Source organism: Centroberyx affinis, unplaced genomic scaffold, assembly GCF_046629955.1.
Source record: "Centroberyx affinis isolate AG114_WGS23_722 - 3 ecotype Tasmania unplaced genomic scaffold, CSIRO-AGI_Caff_v1 ptg001912l_1, whole genome shotgun sequence".
NCBI lineage: Eukaryota > Metazoa > Chordata > Actinopteri > Beryciformes > Berycidae > Centroberyx > Centroberyx affinis.
This window is the reverse complement of record NW_027280275.1, coordinates 10,582-29,733: the sequence shown is the minus strand read 5'-3', so window position 1 is coordinate 29,733 and position 19,152 is coordinate 10,582. Positions and strand designations below refer to the sequence as shown.

At 39.6% G+C, this 19,152-nt stretch overlaps 1 protein-coding gene across 1 annotated transcript; it reads right to left on the bottom strand.

The window, feature by feature from the left end:
* Positions 1-13,936: 13,936 nt before the first annotated feature.
* LOC139653308 (protocadherin alpha-C2-like) lies at positions 13,937-17,980 on the bottom strand. The gene is made up of 2 exons (XM_071530307.1): positions 15,548-17,980; positions 13,937-13,945 (listed from the first exon to the last, which is right to left on the bottom strand). Exons 1-2 carry the CDS (start codon positions 17,978-17,980, stop codon positions 13,937-13,939), a joined length of 2,442 nt encoding a protein of 813 aa, XP_071386408.1.
* Between the last annotated feature and the right edge of the window lie 1,172 nt (positions 17,981-19,152).

Below are 19,152 nucleotides of genomic sequence, written 5' to 3'. Positions count from 1 at the left end.
AATAAATATGATATGTGGCTATATATGAACACAGATACCATACAGCATTACATGAATGTCAATTATATGTCGCAAAGGCTTATCTTTGTATCCTAAATTTATATCAGATGTGAAGAAAAAATAATCTTAAATACGGAGGCTACCATTAATTAACAGCATAACGTAAGAGGAATACCTGTCATTATTAGACAAAGCCAAAACAATGAAAATGTCTTTTGTCCTTACATTTTTATTATTTTTTCCGCATTTCGCCTCCATCCTTCTAGAAAATGAAATGGTTCTTCTGACATTTATTTTGAATAACTGAATTTCCAGTTAGCCATCAAGTCCTACAGTTACCTGTCACAGTAAGGGTTCCAAAGCATATTAAAAACAATGCTTCCACATGTGGTAACCAGGATGATTAGCATACCATCATGCTTAGAGTCATGTATAAAAATGCTGGAAAGACCAAGTTACCAGTTATTTTGGTTACCATAGCTTGAAAAAATATCAGGCATTACTCATGCAATTGTCGGGGAATATTTGGCAGGAGATTCAATGATGCAATGATTCTTTCATCACTTATTGACAAAAACTGCTCAATTTGCTGATGTTTCACAAGGAACAGTCGCTAACATGTTCTATGTTGGCATGGAAGTCTGAGAGAAAATCATTATCAGCTAAGGGCAACTGTAGAAGTAATACTCCTCTGACAAGCAACTCTGGATCAGTTGACCGTAAATGTCAATCTAAGGTGTGAGTAAGCAGTTTCACCAAGAACTTCACACAGAGGGATAGATACTATGATCATGCTGCTCTGTATAAATTGCAGTGTATAAACTCCCCTATTACCTTAAAAATGTACTTTTGCAAATGAGGTGGTGCAAAGAACAAAGACAGTGGTTTACAATGGAATGGGATGCAATGGAACATAGTCATATGGTCATTCTTCCCCCTGCTGTCAACAAGCAGATGAGTAGCCTATATTTGTGGCACAAGAGAGGTCTACTGGCCTGAGTGCTTGTTTCCCACAGTGAAGCATTCTGGTGGCTCTGTTATGGTGTGAGGTGCAATTTCCTGGCATGGTTAAGGTCCAGAGGGCAAGATGAAAACCACTAAATACAAAGCAATCCAGAGGCATTACATTCATCCTATGGTGAAGCATTTCTATCCTGATGGGTGTGGAATCTTCCAGGATGAGATGCCCAAATCCACAGGGCATTAGTGGTCACTGAATGGCTTAGATAAGCATGAAAACGATGTAAACCACATACCATTGCTGTCCCAGTCACCAGATCTCCACCCAACTGAGCATTTGAGAGCACTTCAGAGATTCTGGAGTGATGCCTGGGACAGCATCTTCCATTAATTATAATTAAAACACCAAATGATGGAGTGTGGTGTTGCATTCCTCCAGTAGAGTTCCAGACTCTTGAAGGATCAGTGCCGAGGTAGACTGAAATTGCTCTAGCAGCTTGTGGTGGTCCAGTGCCCTTGGTGTCTATATTCTGCAAGGTTTTGTGCATATGTAATCACAATCAGATTGCTTTTCAACATGATATCAAATGAATAACTCTCTCCATAAGCCACAAAATAGCATGGATAGCAGTCTAATGTTGTGGGCCAACAGAATGTTTGTTTAATAATCCAAATATGCTTAATTCTATCGTGGTGTTATCAGTTCTCCTTTGGAAAATGTGCCCTGAGCCCAAGAAAGTCCTCCTGGGAGCTCTGACAGTCACTCTAACCATCCTTCCCAATTCATTCTCTATGGAGCAGCTCCAGCACATCATGATGATATCTCAGTTCTCTGGTTTCACTGTTTAGAATAAAATTGTTCATGTTCAGAAATATTAACTGGACTTCCATAAAGCATACGAATAAGATTCTATAAATTCTAAAATTTGTTGCAGTTAGCATTTGGAATTTCTTATTGCAAGATTTATTGAAGTCAGCACTGTAAGTATACTGATTTAAATAGTAATTATTAAATATTATTAAAAATGTAAATAATTCAACTCTGAAGCAAGCAGAAAGAGTCAAGGTAGTCAACATCAGCCAAAGAACCACTTCAGCAGCAAGCTCAGGCTGGGTGAGCTGATAGAGGGAGAAGAAGTGTTGCAGGAAATGAACTCTTGGACCTGGACACACCTGAGGCCCATCAAATAATTGCTGGCTATATATACAGGCACAAGATTCTGTTCTTACCCCAGTTACTCAAGTAACCTGGATTTGGATCAACGCATGTAAAATCATAACTGGGTTAGAATAACCCAGTTACGCTCATACTCCAATTATGAGAAACCTGGTTAAGATGCCTGGCTTACTTCGATATTAAACAGGTTACTGTGGCATGTAAATGTTTTCCACCTTTCACTTTTAGTTTATGCCGTGCCAAAGATGAGAATGCATATAAAATCCAGATGTTAATGCATTGGTGTGATCGGATTGTTCATTATTCGGATAGTATATTCAGATGCAGATCGCATTTTAATACCAGGTGTAAATGAGGTAAAATAATCAACCAGACAGCACCTCCAACATCCACCAAGAGGCTTTTAAAAGGTTGCCAAATCAAGTCAGTCCATCTCGCAAAACATTGCTGGATACTCCATTGTGTTATGGCTCATCTGTTCTTACTCTCTCTCTCTCTCTCCTCCGCCCAGGGAAACCAAACCAACCACATCTCCCATTGGAAACAAGCCAGGTCCCCACAACTGCAAATGCAAAGACTCCCCCCTCCACCCCCTCCTCTCTACAGGCAGTTGCTGGGACAGACTCCTCTCTAAGAAGAACTAAGGGCCAAAGCCACAGATAGGAGGTTTCTCTTTTAGTTTGCTCCTTTGCTCCACCTCCTCTTTCCTAAAACTTGTATTAAAGATACTTTTCCCCATCTACTGCCACCATAGTCTCTTATTTTACTCTGGAATCTTGCCTCGAAGTTCCCCTGGGTTGCCACAGAAGGTTATGGGAAATCTCACTTGTATTATGTTTATTTCTGAAACACAGATTTATATGGAAACGTATTGCAGGAGCAAGCGAGATGTAAATAATGAGTCTAAACAGAGAATGCTAGGTTGGTAACCACAGCTCCTATGTGTATAATTTAGGGTAGAGTCTTGAGATAACAATGAGTATACTGTATAGCTTTGAGTCAAGTAACAGGGAACATAAGCTGTACACTAAGCCTTGGCATGAGCTGCAAAATCACTGAAAATAAAGAATCAATGCCAGTGATACAGTGTGATGGAAAGGCTACATTACTTTAGGCTGGAGCTGCGGTCTGGGGAGGCTGTCCAACACAGACAAGCTAAGTCGGCCACAACAGCTGGCAATGGCTAGGCTGTCCTGATAGCCTTGAGCAGAATAGATCACTGGGTGAATGAGTCTAATAGAGGAATGCCATAACGACTCCTTCGAATAATCTATGCAGAGGCAGCTGCACCTCTGTAAGACACTGTCATAATAATAGAAGTGTTACAGCATGCTTTGGCTGACTAAACAATAACAAATACAGGCCAAAGAAAACAGATACAAGTCTATAATATAAACAAAACGGCAAACATGGATTAAAACAAGGCTACATAAGCATAAAACAGGCAAAAAATATATATCAGTAATGCAAATCTGCTAGTGCTTTTGTCATTCATCATCTATAGCACACTATAAGCTTTGTACGACAATAGACAATAATGTCTGTGCTGAAAAGGATCACAGCAGACTTGCTGGTACTTAAGGGAATGAGTAATTACAGTAGAGTAAACTAGCTGTCAACAATAAGAATTTAGTCAAACAACAGAGGGCTGCTTCCTGTCTCCATTACAATGATTGGTCTGATGAAATCATTGCCTAAATTGTGTGAGGAATACCACATTGTATTTAGGAGTGTTACAACCCGGCTCAGGCAACTATCAACTACAGCCTACAAAATAATGTTAAGTGCAGGCCTACATCTGTTTAATTTCTGTAATTTTCACTGCATTTAACCATTACTTTTGGGCAGAACATAGGCAATATCTTTTAAATAACATGAAGTGATTCCATTCCAATATTCCTATCACAAATTCGGCAGGAATAAGACAATTCGGAAGGTAAATTTTGCAGTGCCATATCACATTTTCATGCTCAAAGTTAATCTAGAACTAATCATTATGACTAGTAAAACATTATCAAATGACCAAGTGTCTTCATTTTACATTTCACTTACAATATCCATAGGTATCTTTAACCTGGAGAATGCTGCATCATTCAAATTTAAAATAACAGGCCCATGTCAAACCTTCCTTTTCTGAGCATGGCACTTGGAAAAGTAGGTTTTGATAAACTAAGCTACTATTTTATTATTTATTACAAGCTTATGTAAATATGAATATAAAAATGACCTTTGTAGTAATAAAGATTAATGATCCACCTTTGTGTTAATTGTTGAAATGTAAAAATCATACAATTAGGCTATTTGGCAATGATCCCAGATGCTGCAAGGACAAGCATCACTCAAATATCTTATACTCATTTTGCTGACTTATATAAGTGTGCTGGATTCCAGCTTAGGTGCACTCATCTAAAAGAACCAAAACAGAGCCCCAACACAAACTAGTGCAGCAGTGACCCCACAGCAAGGGCAGCCAGGGACATAAATAACCTGCCAGAGGCGTCACTCAAGATGGAGCATAAATCTCACTGCACTTAAAACTGCTTTCTGCCCGCTGGTAGTATTCATCCTCTCCAGCTCCATCAGTCTGGCCACCAGATGAGCATTCACAGTTCACTAACTGGTTCCTCTGTGTATGTAGAGCCTGTTTTCCTATTCACATCAGCTATTTTATTTCAAGAATCAGTAATATAAATTCTCTCTAACCCACAACTGTATTTGCCTTATCAAAAATGTCTGATTAATGCAATATGGAAGCTACAAGAAAGATGTCTGCAGGGATCCAGCATAAATAATGGCAGACCTTGCAGTCTCAGTAATAGATTTGTATTCCTGTCTTGTGGCGTCTTTGAGAGTCCACTGTGTGTCGGTAAATCAGAGTGACAACCTGTTCATGTCTGTTTCTGTGGCGATGCATTAGACTGCTTTATCCCTTCACACAGCACAGCCTCGGTGCCCAGGAGTAAATATGACAAATGACACAGACAGCCCTCCTGCTGAACTTTGTTCAAGTAACTAATTTCTGGGCACTTGCTGATGACCTCACAACCTTACCCTTCCAACTGTGGTGGAAACAGAGGCTCTAGGTGATAAGACTGATGACCTCATTGTGCATCAGCTCCAGCCAGTGTATCTTCTCTACTGCACTGACTCACTGATACAAATGGGTCAAGCATCCACAGCCTGTCTCAAACAGTCACACTTTGACTGATAGTGTTGCAATTCCAATAGCAACTCTATTTTTACATTTTTGCACACATGATAAAGTGAAGTGAGAATTCACTGACTCTGTGACTGGATGGTGTTAAATTGGTTATTTTTGTCTAAACTTATAAAAGTTGCATTTCTGTACCAGGGGTATATAACTAAAACGACCTTACATGATATTATTTGAAGTAAAATTTATTAGCTGATAGTCTAGTATTTACTTTAGCTGTGCGTATTGTGGCATCCCACTACCAGAGCACTGCTATGTGGGGGCCAGGCGACTTCAGCACCAAGGCCAGCGACCTTCACTACAGCGCTGGGCTCAACAATGGAAGGCAGGTACCTCCCTAATTACATGCTTGCCTCCTGGAGAGGCCTCCATAGGTGATTGCATTGAGTTAATTTAATTTGCTGAGCTGAGCCCCTTTTAAGCAGAGCCAAGGCAAAGAGGCAGAGTGCCACGGACTCTCAAAGGGACAGAACCTCTAAACAAGCTGAGTTCAGGACCAACACCTGCCTGGGCCGTGAGTAGTACATGTATAACCTGGACAACCCATTAAATACACTGTTACATTGTGAAGGGAACCGAGGAGGTCACAATCGAGACCATGCCCCAACCTGTCTCAGCCACTCCTCACCTCTATGCTCTCTCTGCTTAGACCGAGTGAGACAAGTGTGCCTGGAACCGAAGATGCCCCGACTGGGAAGAACCTAAGTTGAATTAGCAGATTGCAATCATTTATATTGACTGGGAAAAGGCCTGAAAGCTTGTAGCGGCAGTGGAACCCCAGCTCAGCTAATGTCGGAGGTAGACTGTTTCTGAACTGCTATGTAGGTGTGCTAAAACTGCGTTACCACAGTGAAATATCACTTAAAATACACAAATTTCACTCCGCTGTCTAAAAGTTTTTGCCACCGGCCCATCACCTGAATCTAGTGAGATGTGAAAATAAATAATATAATAGATATATTAATAAACTGGATAATTAAAATATATGATAGATAAGATGAGCATTATTTTATTAATAGGAAACATAATATTGAATAAAGTCTCAGATCTAATGGGCTATTGTTTGTACCTGTATTTTCAGTGTGATGTTTATCATTGGATCACGCTATGCATGAAGTGACAGATCTGGATGCGTGAAAATAATTGTTTTCCCATATTTATATCAGATCTTAAAAAGCAGAAGTGGCCAAACACTTTTACTGTCAACTTTTACAAGCAGTTTTACTGTAACAGATGGAGAGCGAGAGTGTGAAAAAGTAATGCAGACAGATTTAAGTAAATATAGTCACAGGAGATGCATAACAGAAAAAAATATAAAAGAGAGCAGCTAAATCTAGCTTACTAAGAAAACAATAATTCTTAGAGACAGCTGCACTGAGAAACCTGTCTGGAAGGCAAAGTGTGGAAATACAGCGACGTGATCTCATAACATCCGATTTTTAGAATCCATTCTCAAAAATCACATTGAAATGACAAGTGTAACCATAGCCTTGGTTTGCACTGACTGTGGCAGTTAGTGAAAATGCTGCTCATGCAGGATGACACCACCAACCCTCACATCCTGCACAGACTCAAAGCCTACTGCACAGACTAGACAGAGGGCACCAGAGAACAGCCTTCTGCTAGAATGCCATTGCGTAACACAGCTTGGATTGACTCTGCCATCTGCAGCCTTCAGCAGGGAATTGGCTGCCAAATAATAAGGACTACTCTCTTCCTCACCCACTTATTCCTATTCAGATTTTCAGATTCAAATCCAGAACTTTTTTGTTGTGTATTAGTACTATGATACTTGTTGGGTAAAAATGTGTTAATATAGACTCTTATGTTGAAAACGATTAAAAGAGACCTTTTTATATTTAATAATGACCAAATATCTACAGGAATGACATATGCTGTGAGATATATTAATTGCTTTTGCTTGGCTGCTGGCTCTAGATTTGCCTGGCAGGAATTTGAAGAAAAGCATAGAAGAAAACAGGTGTGAGGAGACAGCTTGATTAACTGTGAGACTGATATACATTATGAGGTGAAATGTACAGCAGGTGTGCTTCCTCTTGTTGCCATTTTGGCTGGGTGCTCTGCTATAATTAAAACATAAGGAAAGCCATTAAGAACATGGGATAGCAGCAAATCCAAAAACAGCACGACCCTGGTCTCAGTCCCAGACAGCATGCATGATACCAATGAGGATTTGTTTAAAGACAGGACAAGCCCAATGTTCTTATAAAAACTGGCCTATAAGATAATATATTTGTAGAAACATAGGGCTCCTCCTGTCTTTAAATGAACCTTACTATGCATTTGAGTCTGTCAACTGTTATGCCATGATTTGCTGAATTACCATATTGTTGTGGCAGACAGGGTTGTATTCCATTTTCTTTTTTTATTATGATGATTTATAGACCCAATAATGTGCTATTTTGAATGTCAACCATATTGCTGTGTCAGATAGGAATAGATATTATGAATTGTAAGTTTGCAACTCTGTATATTGATGTAGTTTTCCACTTTTGAATCACTTTGATCACTTTTACAGTATAAAAAGAGAGGCTGGTGCCATTATTAACGGTGCTCTGATGAAGCTTTATGCCAAAACGCACTGAAGCTAAACCTGATGAAGCCAAAACAAAAACATGGTAAACTGAGACCAGGCCTTGCTATTTGGATTTTTGGAGTGCAGTTATCCCATATTCTTCATGGCTTTCCTCATACATTCTGAGGTGTATTACTGCTTTTTGCTTGGCTGGTAGATACAGAGTTGTCTGGCACTGGCAGGAGTTATGGAAGACAGACAGAACTCCTGCCAGATCTTGATTAAAGACCTTGATGCGAAGCAATTTGATTTAAAATCATTTTATTAGAAGCTTAAGTTAATTTACAAGCTTCTGCCCATAAACATATCCAGCAGGACTGTCTGCAGTAACCAAGGAGTAACATCCTTTTGCGCAAAGTGTTGTGAGTTATTTTGATTAGAAATCAGCAACATCGACAGGACTTCTTGATTGTTGAGTGACTTAATTAGATGTGAAACAGTTTGGCAGAACACCTCACAGTCATTTAATATGACAGACAGTTTTCACTGTCCACTTCTTCCTTCAAATAAAAGGTGTGGTGATACACACAACTGAACTGCAGGAACACTTTCAGCACCATGGACAGCGCATATATCTTCAAATGCAGGCCACGAGGGAGGACAACTGATGGCAAGTATTACCCCTGTGATACTCTCTGCACACAAGAATGTAGCCACAGGTGCACTGCCTATTTCCACCGACCTACTTCTACTTCTTTTAAAGCACAAGTAACTAGAGGAGCCTATGTCATTGTCCCTTTGAGGCCTTCAGTATTTGCCATGTTAACCATTGGATCACCACCTATCCATTCCTTACACATGATGTAATTATTTTAATTCCATTACTCTATTTATACAATTCTGTGGGGTGTGATAACCATATAAGAATGAAAGGTGTAGTGAAGGTGTCGGTGCTTAACTATGACTGGTGGAAATTAAAGTTGATATTCTGGACTGATACTGTACAGTGTTCTCTTTTTATTTCTCAATCCTTTGGCTCTTTTTGGAACTGTAACACACACTGGATATGTACAAATACACTGGCAAATTTTCACATTCACTGTGAGGGGATGGTAAGTTGATTGTCATGGAAATTGTTTGTTAGGCATCACACAGTTTCAGGGAGCCATTACCCATCAGTCTCCTGTAGGACTGCAGGCTGTAAGCTGTGTGAGGTCACAGCGGAGAGCAGACTGCGCAGTTTGGCTGTAGGCTTTTAAGCATGAGAATAATCCTGACAAAGCTATTATTTGTGTCTACTTCTGTGATTTGAACTGCAGGCACATCTCCTTTATTTAGTTTTCAATTTCCAAGAATTAGTACAGAGCGCCATAGAGAGAAACTGGGTCAAAATGTGTGTATGTGAGAGGGAGAGAGAGAGAGAGAGAGAGAGAGAGAGAGAGAGAGGGGGAGAGAGAGAACAAGAAAGAGAGAGAGAGAGACAGACAGACAGATGGACAGACAGACAGGAAGCAGAACGAGAGAGAAACAGAGAGATGGAGTGAGAGAATTAACTTTTGATAACTTCCATTTTTTTTCCATCTTTCATCACAGACACAACAGAAAGACAGATTAAAAAGCTTTATTCAAATTAGCATGATCAGGCAGAACATTTAAGCCAAAAAAGCAACACCAAAATCTGACTATGGACTATAATCTGACTATGCTTGAAAATAATAGCAAGGCCATTCTCTCCCATACTGTCTTTAATCCACTAAGATACATACTGAGTCATTTAGAATCGCATTATTTTTTATGCAACTCTGGATACTTACTGTACATTGTGACTGGCAAATCAGCAGAGAAAATAACTACGCAGTGTACACAAATAAGAAATAACACATCTGTACTATACCAAGCAAGCAGCACAAACACCCTCCTGTGCCATTCAATCACAGTGAATACAGCAGATATCAAAAAGTATACTGTATAAAAAACACAAAGTATAAAGCAGTTGTTCAGAGCCAGATTTACACGCATCGACTGGTTCTAAATAGAATATCTGCTCTGAGAAAGTAGTGCTCAAGATCTCAGATCAGCCACCTTATTCACTCAGAGCCCCTATCCAACGCCTGGGATCCAAGTCATTCCAGGTGGTGTCTTACCATGGTAATAACTGTGACTTGAAAATCTGCATGAAGTACCATTATCTCATTCATTACAAGTCACACGCCCTCTTACAATGCAGAAGGCACACAAGGAGCTCATCAGATTTGCAGTTTAGTTTAGCTTTTTTTCTTTTTTTTTTATATCACTTTTGGAATCATTCAGAGTTTATTACATTGTGCAACAACAAGTACTCTGCAGTGAGAGATCCCACATTCAGCGACATCTTTAGTCTAACAGACAGGCGGCCAGCTGTGTGGATGTCTGGGCAGCTTGGATAAACATCAACACCAGGATAAACAGTGAGAGAGGGAGGAAAGAAGAGGTCATGTTTCATTGAACCAGAATACTGCTTGGTAAACAGAAATATATCTTAACTACACCGCATTACTGGGTGCTACAATCAAATTTAGATTCTGTGTTTATTATTACAAAAATGGGACTATGTGGCTGATCTTTATTATTTGCGATGCACATGGTGTATTCTGTTTTTTTTAAGTGGAAGATTCAAGAATTAGTGAAATACTAAATTCTCAAACTGCTATTCTCATTATCACAATGTTCTCCTTCTCACTCTTTGATGTACAGTACTTCCCCCAACTAGATGTTACCGTTTAGCACACTGCGAGCTACACAAGCTCCTTTCTGAGAAATTAAAATACTGGGCTTCACAGTAGTGCTGCTTCGAGGTCAATGGACAGGTCAAGAAAAGTACTTTCAATTTGAGTTAAGTCTCTGTACACTATCAAAATCACATTAGATGCACTGAACTACAAATATGCAACACAAAATTGCTCTTGAAGAAGCGCACAAAAGCAGCATTAAGAATTGTTACATAAAATATATATAAAAACAGGAATATTCATAAAACAACACCTGGCCTGGACCTCATATTCCAGTGCACCATGGCAAAGATAAATACATTTCAATATTTAAAGTCTTATTCTTTTAGATAAACAGAGTATTTATCATCACAAAATAAATGTTTTAAAATTCCCATTGCAATTTAATTGTAACTGATTTATCTGATTGACATTCCATCTGATGTGAATGCCATTCATTTTGTTTGAATTAACAGTTACACAAGCCTGGGAAAGGGCAGTGAGAATTAGATTTAGAAAGCTAAAGGCTTTGATATACTTGGCAACTTTATGATGGACAGTAAAGTCCAGGGAGTTGACTCAGCAGCGTTAATTTTAATCTCATAATAACATCTTGTTACCAAGAGACAAATGAATTGACATTTTACCCTTTGTCTTGCTTTGTAAAGTTTTTATGGTAAGATATTAGCGCCAGCAGATTGTATTTGAATTGCAGAAATTTGAATTTGTCACTCTCATATTGAACCGTTGAATTTAAAAAAAATAAATACAAATTAAATTTTCAATTCATTTATTTAACAAATCCATTTTTTAATTCAGTGGTTCAAAATGAACATGACAAATTCAAATTTCTGCAATTCAAATATAACATCAGTTCTAGGCAAAAAATGCCTAGCATATCTATAACTGTGATGCCTGGATTTTATGATTTCATAACAATAATTAATCTGTAGCCAGCCCAGGATTATTTTTCATAGTTGTATTTTGGTTACATTATGCACTACTTGTTGGTTTGTGGTTATATTACTGGGTTATATGTTGCATATGTAAGCTACATATAATTCAGTGCCCAGTCAGTTACTTTTTATAACAGCACAGATATGTCTATAGGCATTAATTGCACCCATTTCTGAAGCTTGCGTAGGTGGCAAAATAAATTCACCTGGGTTACATGAAAAAAGCTGCAAAGCCTTTTAGCTATTATTATTTCTTAGAGCCGCCTAGTCAATTCAAATAAAATAAAATAATGCAGATCCTTTGTTTATGCCATACATATTGCAGCTTTCTTTTGAAAGAGCTGCACTTTTTTATTGCCAATTTTTAAACTGAATTTTCAAACATTCATCACTCTTTTCAAATGTTAAGTGTACAACAAACATTTGGAACACGTTAGGAGTAATGTAAAAGTTACTAGTAACAGCTTATACAAGCCTTACTAAACAGAAAGACTTGTTCTAAACAGTGGAATTGTTTTGTTGTTGTTTTTTTAACCAAAAAAGAAAAAAGTGAAATGCCCAGATCATTGACTATACCAAGCTACAGTTCAATATTTGACAAAAAAAATATGGAAGAATCGTGTTCACCCTGATTCATGTGTGTATTTGCAGAGATTAGGCCTGTTTAGGCCTTTTGTTGAGAAAGATGTTGCGTAACGGCTACTCACATGGTGAGCTACTGATGACTAATAGAACTACAGCACACAGATGAGGAAACCCTGGAGAGAAGGTAAGCTTTTCCATTTAGTCATGGAGAATTTGAATTGGTCCATGACGAGATGGACGATTTCCTCCCTGTCATTAAGATTCAACGTGTTGAGAGGAGGAGGATGTACATGAGGACACTCTAGTATTGTCCAAATATCCTTGGATAATGCTTGATTTCAATTTCATGTTCAAATATTTTGAACATATTCTAGAGTCATGCAGATTCATGCTGGACAGAGGAAGCAATGGAAGGTAGCAAGCTGAGGTGGTCGGTGGTTGACGTCTGTGCAGAGGATTGGAGGTACTACCCACCCCCCCACCCCCCCAGAGAGAACTGCTGAAGTCCAGGGACTGAAAAAGGACTGCTGCTTTACATCTTCTTTGTGAGTTACAGGGAAGAGTTCCAGCCAAAGACTCCCATGAAGAGATGATTATATCATGGCAGGTTTCTACTGGATTCCTGCCAAGAGACAGAATACAGAATTAGCCAAGATAGAAAGTCAACCTGACTATGAACCCATAGAAAGTCGTCACTCATGCAACATTGGATCCTGACTGGTTACTGCCACCAATAATCGAATATCATTGGGTTTCAGAGACATTTCGATTCCAGGTGTAAATATGTATCTTGCCTCTGGTTATTCATGTTGCTATCAGTTTTTCAAGGTATTCGTTCAAATTACTCTTGTTTAATATTCAGATTTTTTGTCAATTCATACAGAAACAAGCATAGATATCAGCCATATTAAAATGCACAGCAAAAATTTAATAAAAGCAAATCATCGACTAAACTAGGGAGGCAGAAAGTGTCATCAAGGCATGCACAAGCAAGCATCACAATGTGGGATTGGTGGGCCAGTGTCACAACTACTGAAATACTGTTTATGTCCATCATGTGGTTTGTGGCAGAGGGCAAAAAGTAGGCTCCATATTAGTTTGTGATGTTGCCCACTGATTAGAAATTCACCCTGACAGAGCGTCTGTGGAGGGATCTGTGCTTTCAGGTATAATACAGACTGGGAACTTATTCAGGACAGTCCGTTCCTTAATCCCTTATTTTATCTGTGACATCACTTTGCCCTGAATCTCTGCTAGGCGAGCCAGATGTGCACAACACAAATCTGACCGGCGGCCAATTTGGTCCCAATCTCAGCTCTCAGTAAGTTGATTGGTTTCTCGCTTCAGAGATTGGCCAATTTAACACAGTAGCATTGCATTGAAGGGCAATGGAAAGAAGAATGTGTATTTTGTGAGGGACGGGGACAGCGCGAGACCAAGAATGGATGGAAATCCATCAAAATCCTTTCTATTCTGCTCTATCCGGTCAGGTAAACGTGGTGACCAAAGGTTTACATTGGGTTTGCCTTGAGAACTGTGACAGTTAAACAACCAATTGTTTGAGCCAACCCAACAACTTGTACCAAATAAGAAAGACTAGCGAATGTCTACACAATTACAGTGGCCCTACAACATGTAGTTAGCAACCAGCATACCTCCAGTTGTAGAATGGACTTCCTTTCATTTTGAATACTTAAGAATAGAAAAAAAAGACAGGTTCAGTGGTGAGTGTGTGTGTGCGTGTGTGAAAATCAGACAAGCTCACACTTGCTATACACAGGCATGCAAAAACACACATGTATGCACAAATTTCTCTCTCTCACTCTCTCACTTTTATGTATAATAATTTTGTGTAATTTTTCAGTGAATCACTCATTTCTTTTTGGTCTGCAAATCCTGCTGTACAAAGACAAAAAACATCTGTATCAAATTCAGTAGGATATTACTTACAGTATATTACGTGCAGGGGCAGTGCTACAAATTCTGGAGGCCCCCAGCATGATGCATCTAACTGCATAGTACAGTAGCACCTCTTCTCTCTGAAGGGCCCCCTCCATCTTTCGGCTTTGTTAAAGCACTCCCCCTCTTCCCTCCACTAGCTATGCCCTGATTGTGTGTCAGGCTATACAGTATGTCTACAATAAATGACCTACATATGAAGTGCACTTCAAAAGAATTTGGACACTGGCACATTTTTGGGGCTTTATCTTCTGCGACTCTTACTGATTTCTAATGATATAATAATGATGCAGTTAAAATGCAGATGTTTAGCTTTAGAAGGACATTTCTTTGATAATGAACTTCAGTGTTATTTTGTCCTTATTTTAGGTGTAACTGATTTCCTAATATTGATTTTATTATTGTATTCAGATCATTAGATATTAGCTTCTAATTCTTTGTTTTGAATGCACCGCCTATAAACCTTATCAATTCTTCAAGTATATAAATCGTCCTAATAATTTGTAGATTATATTTTTACAACATCATCCCTCACTGAGGCTTTGGGTCATTCTTGTAGAGCATTTGCATAATTTCATTTCAGTTTTAGATTACACAACAAGGGTTCAATTTCCTCTGGGTGACATCACTTGATGAAAAATCCCACTTAAAAACGTAATAACTTGAACGATCTGCAACACTGTGTACAGTTTTTGTGATTAGTGTAAGGTAAAAGATACATACAAATGCCAGCTTTGATTTTCCAGTCAATGCTGCAACCTAAATGCATTTCAATGTACTCCTGTGAGGATTAAATTGTGGACTACATTGTTTTAAAATACACTGTTGTAATAATACATGGGCGAATGAATAAATATAGGTAACACATTTTGCAGGTATCAATGCAGCAACAATCAGGAATCTGCTGAGGACCTTAAACACAGACATTAATCTCTTTACCACTCTTGACTCCCTTGAAAAAAAATTAAAATAAATTAAAAAAATATTAAAATGTAGTGAAGCTCCATTATAGGATGTGAGCTAATTAAAACATATTTAGAATTTCAACTTCATACTTAGCTGCCATATGGCAATGCAATATCACATACAGATGCACTTTCTCTCAACTAAAACCAGTATTAGTCAGTATTAGATATTAAATATAACATCTGCATCAACAGATGCAACAGATCAAAAATCATGATGTGTGAAAACGTTTCATATTGAGTCCCTGAACACAGCATTTACGTGTCTCGCTGTTTTGGTTCACTCTGTGTTGTCTGTAAACGCCTACAACATGAGCATTAGCCATTTTCAGCTCAGTTGTCACCAAAATTTGAGTTTCAAAATAATTTATTGTACCTGTTCATCGACTACCAACTACTGAGACCAAATCACAGCCAAATTGAGCCTATATCTGAATAGCATACATACCTGTAGTGTGGATGCTCTGGAGTCACTGGTCTCACTGGGCCCTATGCTCCTGGGTATACTGGACACAAAGTACCCAGCTCCTTTTGGCACTATGGGCTGCCTCACCACCACCTTGCCTTTCCTGGTTTCTGCTAAGAACAAACTGTACCAGTAGGCGTCACTGGAGATGAGCGTGGAATCTGCAATGGTGGAGCTCCTCTGGCTGATCACACTGTTCCTGCTGATCACGCTGTTTCTATTGGCTGGGGGGATCTTGATGGCCTTCGGCTTTGGTTTTTGACACTTCAGCACTATAATCACCAAGATGGTTATCAGTAATAGAAAGGACACAGTCCCTAAACCAATAACTAAATAAAGGTTTAGGTCTGTGAAGACGTCATACTCTATTGGCACCTCTGTGGTCTCGGAAAATGACATGACATGTTCTACTGTTGATATCTTGATGGTGACTGTAGCAGAGAGAGCAGGTTCGCCGTTGTCTTTGGCAACTATTACTAGTCGCTGTTGCCGTGGGTCTCTGTAACTGAACATCCTTGTTGTCCGGATTTCACCATTATACTGGTCTAGGCTGAATAGTGTTGAATCACTGATCTGCAGGAGCTGATATGTGACCCTGGAGTTCTGTTCAGAGTCTGCGTCAATGGCAATCACTTTGGCCACTAAGTGTCCCTTTTCTGTGGACCTCGGTATCACCTCCTCAATAACAGAGCCTTGTGCCCGCCAGGGGGATACTATGAGAGGGGTGTTGTCATTTTGGTCCAGAATGATGATATGAACTGTCACATTGCTGCTGAGCGGGGGAACACCAGAGTCTCTAGCCTCAATGTGAAAAAGGAATTCCCTCTCTCTCTCATAGTCAAAGGTTTTCAGGCCATACAGGTTACCATTCTCTGGATTGATAGAGAACAACATTGACATAGACGTGTTTAAAATCTCCTTCTCCATTATGAAATAAACCAAGTACTGGTTCTCATTTTGATCTGGGTCAAACGCACTTAGAGATGTCAATAACGCCCCTGGTGCATTATTCTCCACAACATGGATTGCGTAGAATGACTGGGGAAATGTGGGTGCATTGTCATTGATGTCCAAAATCTCCACAATGATGGTCTCATTGTCAGATAAGGAGGGTGTGCCTCTGTCTGTAACTCTAAATGTGATGTCATATCTACTGACTATCTCTCTGTCCAGTGGCTTTGAAACAAGCAGCTCAAAGTAATCCTCTGAAGATTTGTTGAGAAGAAACGGTAAGGACGCTTGTCGGCTCAGGGTCAGGTCAACAAGGCCGTTGACTCCTGAGTCCTGGTCACTGACGCTTACCACTGCTATCAGTGTTCCTACAGGGACATCTTCCCTCAATGTGCTTTTCAGAGACTTAATGGTCACCTCGGGATAGTTGTCATTCAGGTCAGTGACAAACGCCATCACTTTGCAGTATCCTGACAGCGGGGTTGCCCCTCTGTCCTGGGCCTGTATGTGCATCTCAAAACTTTGACTCCCCTCGTAATCGATGACTCCCTTCACCTTGATCTCTCCTGTGTTTGGATCAAGTGAGAACAGCTCTTGTGTCTTCTCGGAGGTGTACAGCGTATAGGAATACATTAACTCGGCGTTTGCGCCCTCGTCCAAGTCTGTTGCGTTTAAAGTCATGACCACCGTCCCTACTGGTGAGTTCTCCGGGACATTGACTGTGAATACCGGCTGACTGAATAGGGGGGCGTTGTCATTGATATCCAGGATCTTAATGATGATGCTGGCTGTGCCGGAGCGGGCAGGGACCCCGCCATCCACAGCGGTTAAAATCAAATTGTGAATCGCATGTTCCTCTCGGTCCAAATTCCCGTTGAGAACTAAATCGACATATTTTGAGCCGTCACTCCCAGTCTGTATATCGATGCTGAAATATTCGCTTTCGCTGAGATAGTAGGTCTTGATTGAATTCGCCCCCACATCTGCATCCACGGCGTTTGTCAATGAAAATCTCTCACCGGGAGGGGTTGCCTCCGAAATGTCCAAGTGCATTGTCTTTCTACGAAATACGGGCGCATTATCATTGATGTCCATTATTTCTAACTCAATGTTAAAAATACGAATAGGGTTTTCAAGTATGACATCCATTTTCAGAAAGCAAGACGTTGTTTTACTCATGCATATGCTTTCCCGGTCTATCTTCTCACGAATGAACAGCTCTCCCGTGTCTTTGTTGATGTCAAGATAATTTTTACTGTGAATGTCATCGAGCTTTGCTTTCCGTTGTATCAAACTGCGAATATCGAGACCCAAATCTGTGGCCAAATTGGCAACAAAAGAGCCCTCTTCCATTTCTTCTGGTATGGAGTAGCGAGTGATGGAAAGCGCAAATCCCCATAGTGCAACGAATGCAAAAAGAGCCACGATCCATCGTGTCCGTGCAGATGCAATGATAAGCGCCATCATAATGTTATTTCAAAACGAATTAACGACAATACTGGTAAAACTGACACTGTCCTTACAATCTTTTGGTGTAGAAGGCCACCGTTGTCATTCTTGAGTCCACGCGTTGTAGCTGCAGTAGGCCATATACTACAGTAGGTGCTGGGCTCTCGAGCCGTGATGCTGTGCATGGGCGTAGGCAGGATTTTTGTGATCTGGTGGCCTCCTTCAATTTAAGGGTGTACAAACCTGATGCTTTTTTGAAGCAAGAGTTTCAAAAGGGCATCAGATTTTTATCCAATATTTAAATATTTAAAACATGATCTTACTTGGTCTTACATGACCACTCTTAGGTTGTTGATGTGAAATGTAAAACAGAGCAGTTGACAGATTAGAGGTGGTGACATAGTAATGTGATTTCAAAGTTAATGGTATTTAATTCAGACAAGATTACAGGCAGTTGTATATATTGTATTATTCCTAATTTAGTGTCATAATAATCTGGTCCTGTCATAATTCCTGCCAATATTGTGATAGCCATATTGCAAGTGATGGTGGAGATCATAATGGGATCACTTTAGTAATTCTTAAATTTGTTATTTAGAAATATGGCCTTTGTTGTAGCTTAAAGTATTCCATAAAGTCAACTAGATGCCTAAAATTGTGCTTACAGGCTGTACTTCTCAATTCTGTCTGGTATTCCTCACTCAGTCCCAGCAGTAATCTCATCAAAGAGAGAGGGATTTTAGTGCACACAATGAGTAAAAGGAGGAAATTGTTTTATGATATTTATGGAGACGTGGATAGTCTCACTGCTGACCAATGCACACTCAAAAAGTATGGCGCATGCAAGACTAGCCAGCTCTAATATATTTTACAACAGTAACTAACAATAATACTAGTACTTATCATATTTTTCCCATAGAAAAAAGGGTTAGTAATGATCCCCTACATTACAGTACTGGCAGCTGCTGGCACCTTATTGGTTAAAGGTTGCATACTCTTCCTTTTTGCCAATAGTGAAATTAATGGGCATTCCTGTTTGGAATTTGAGTTATGTATGTGACTGACAATGGTGCACATTTGTGAGGCTTATGTTGGTGATTGTTTTGGTAATGTGTTTGTAGAAGAGTATTTGTAGTGTGTAACAATTTGAGTTGAGTCACGATTGGGAGTCGGCAGGGTTGATAAAT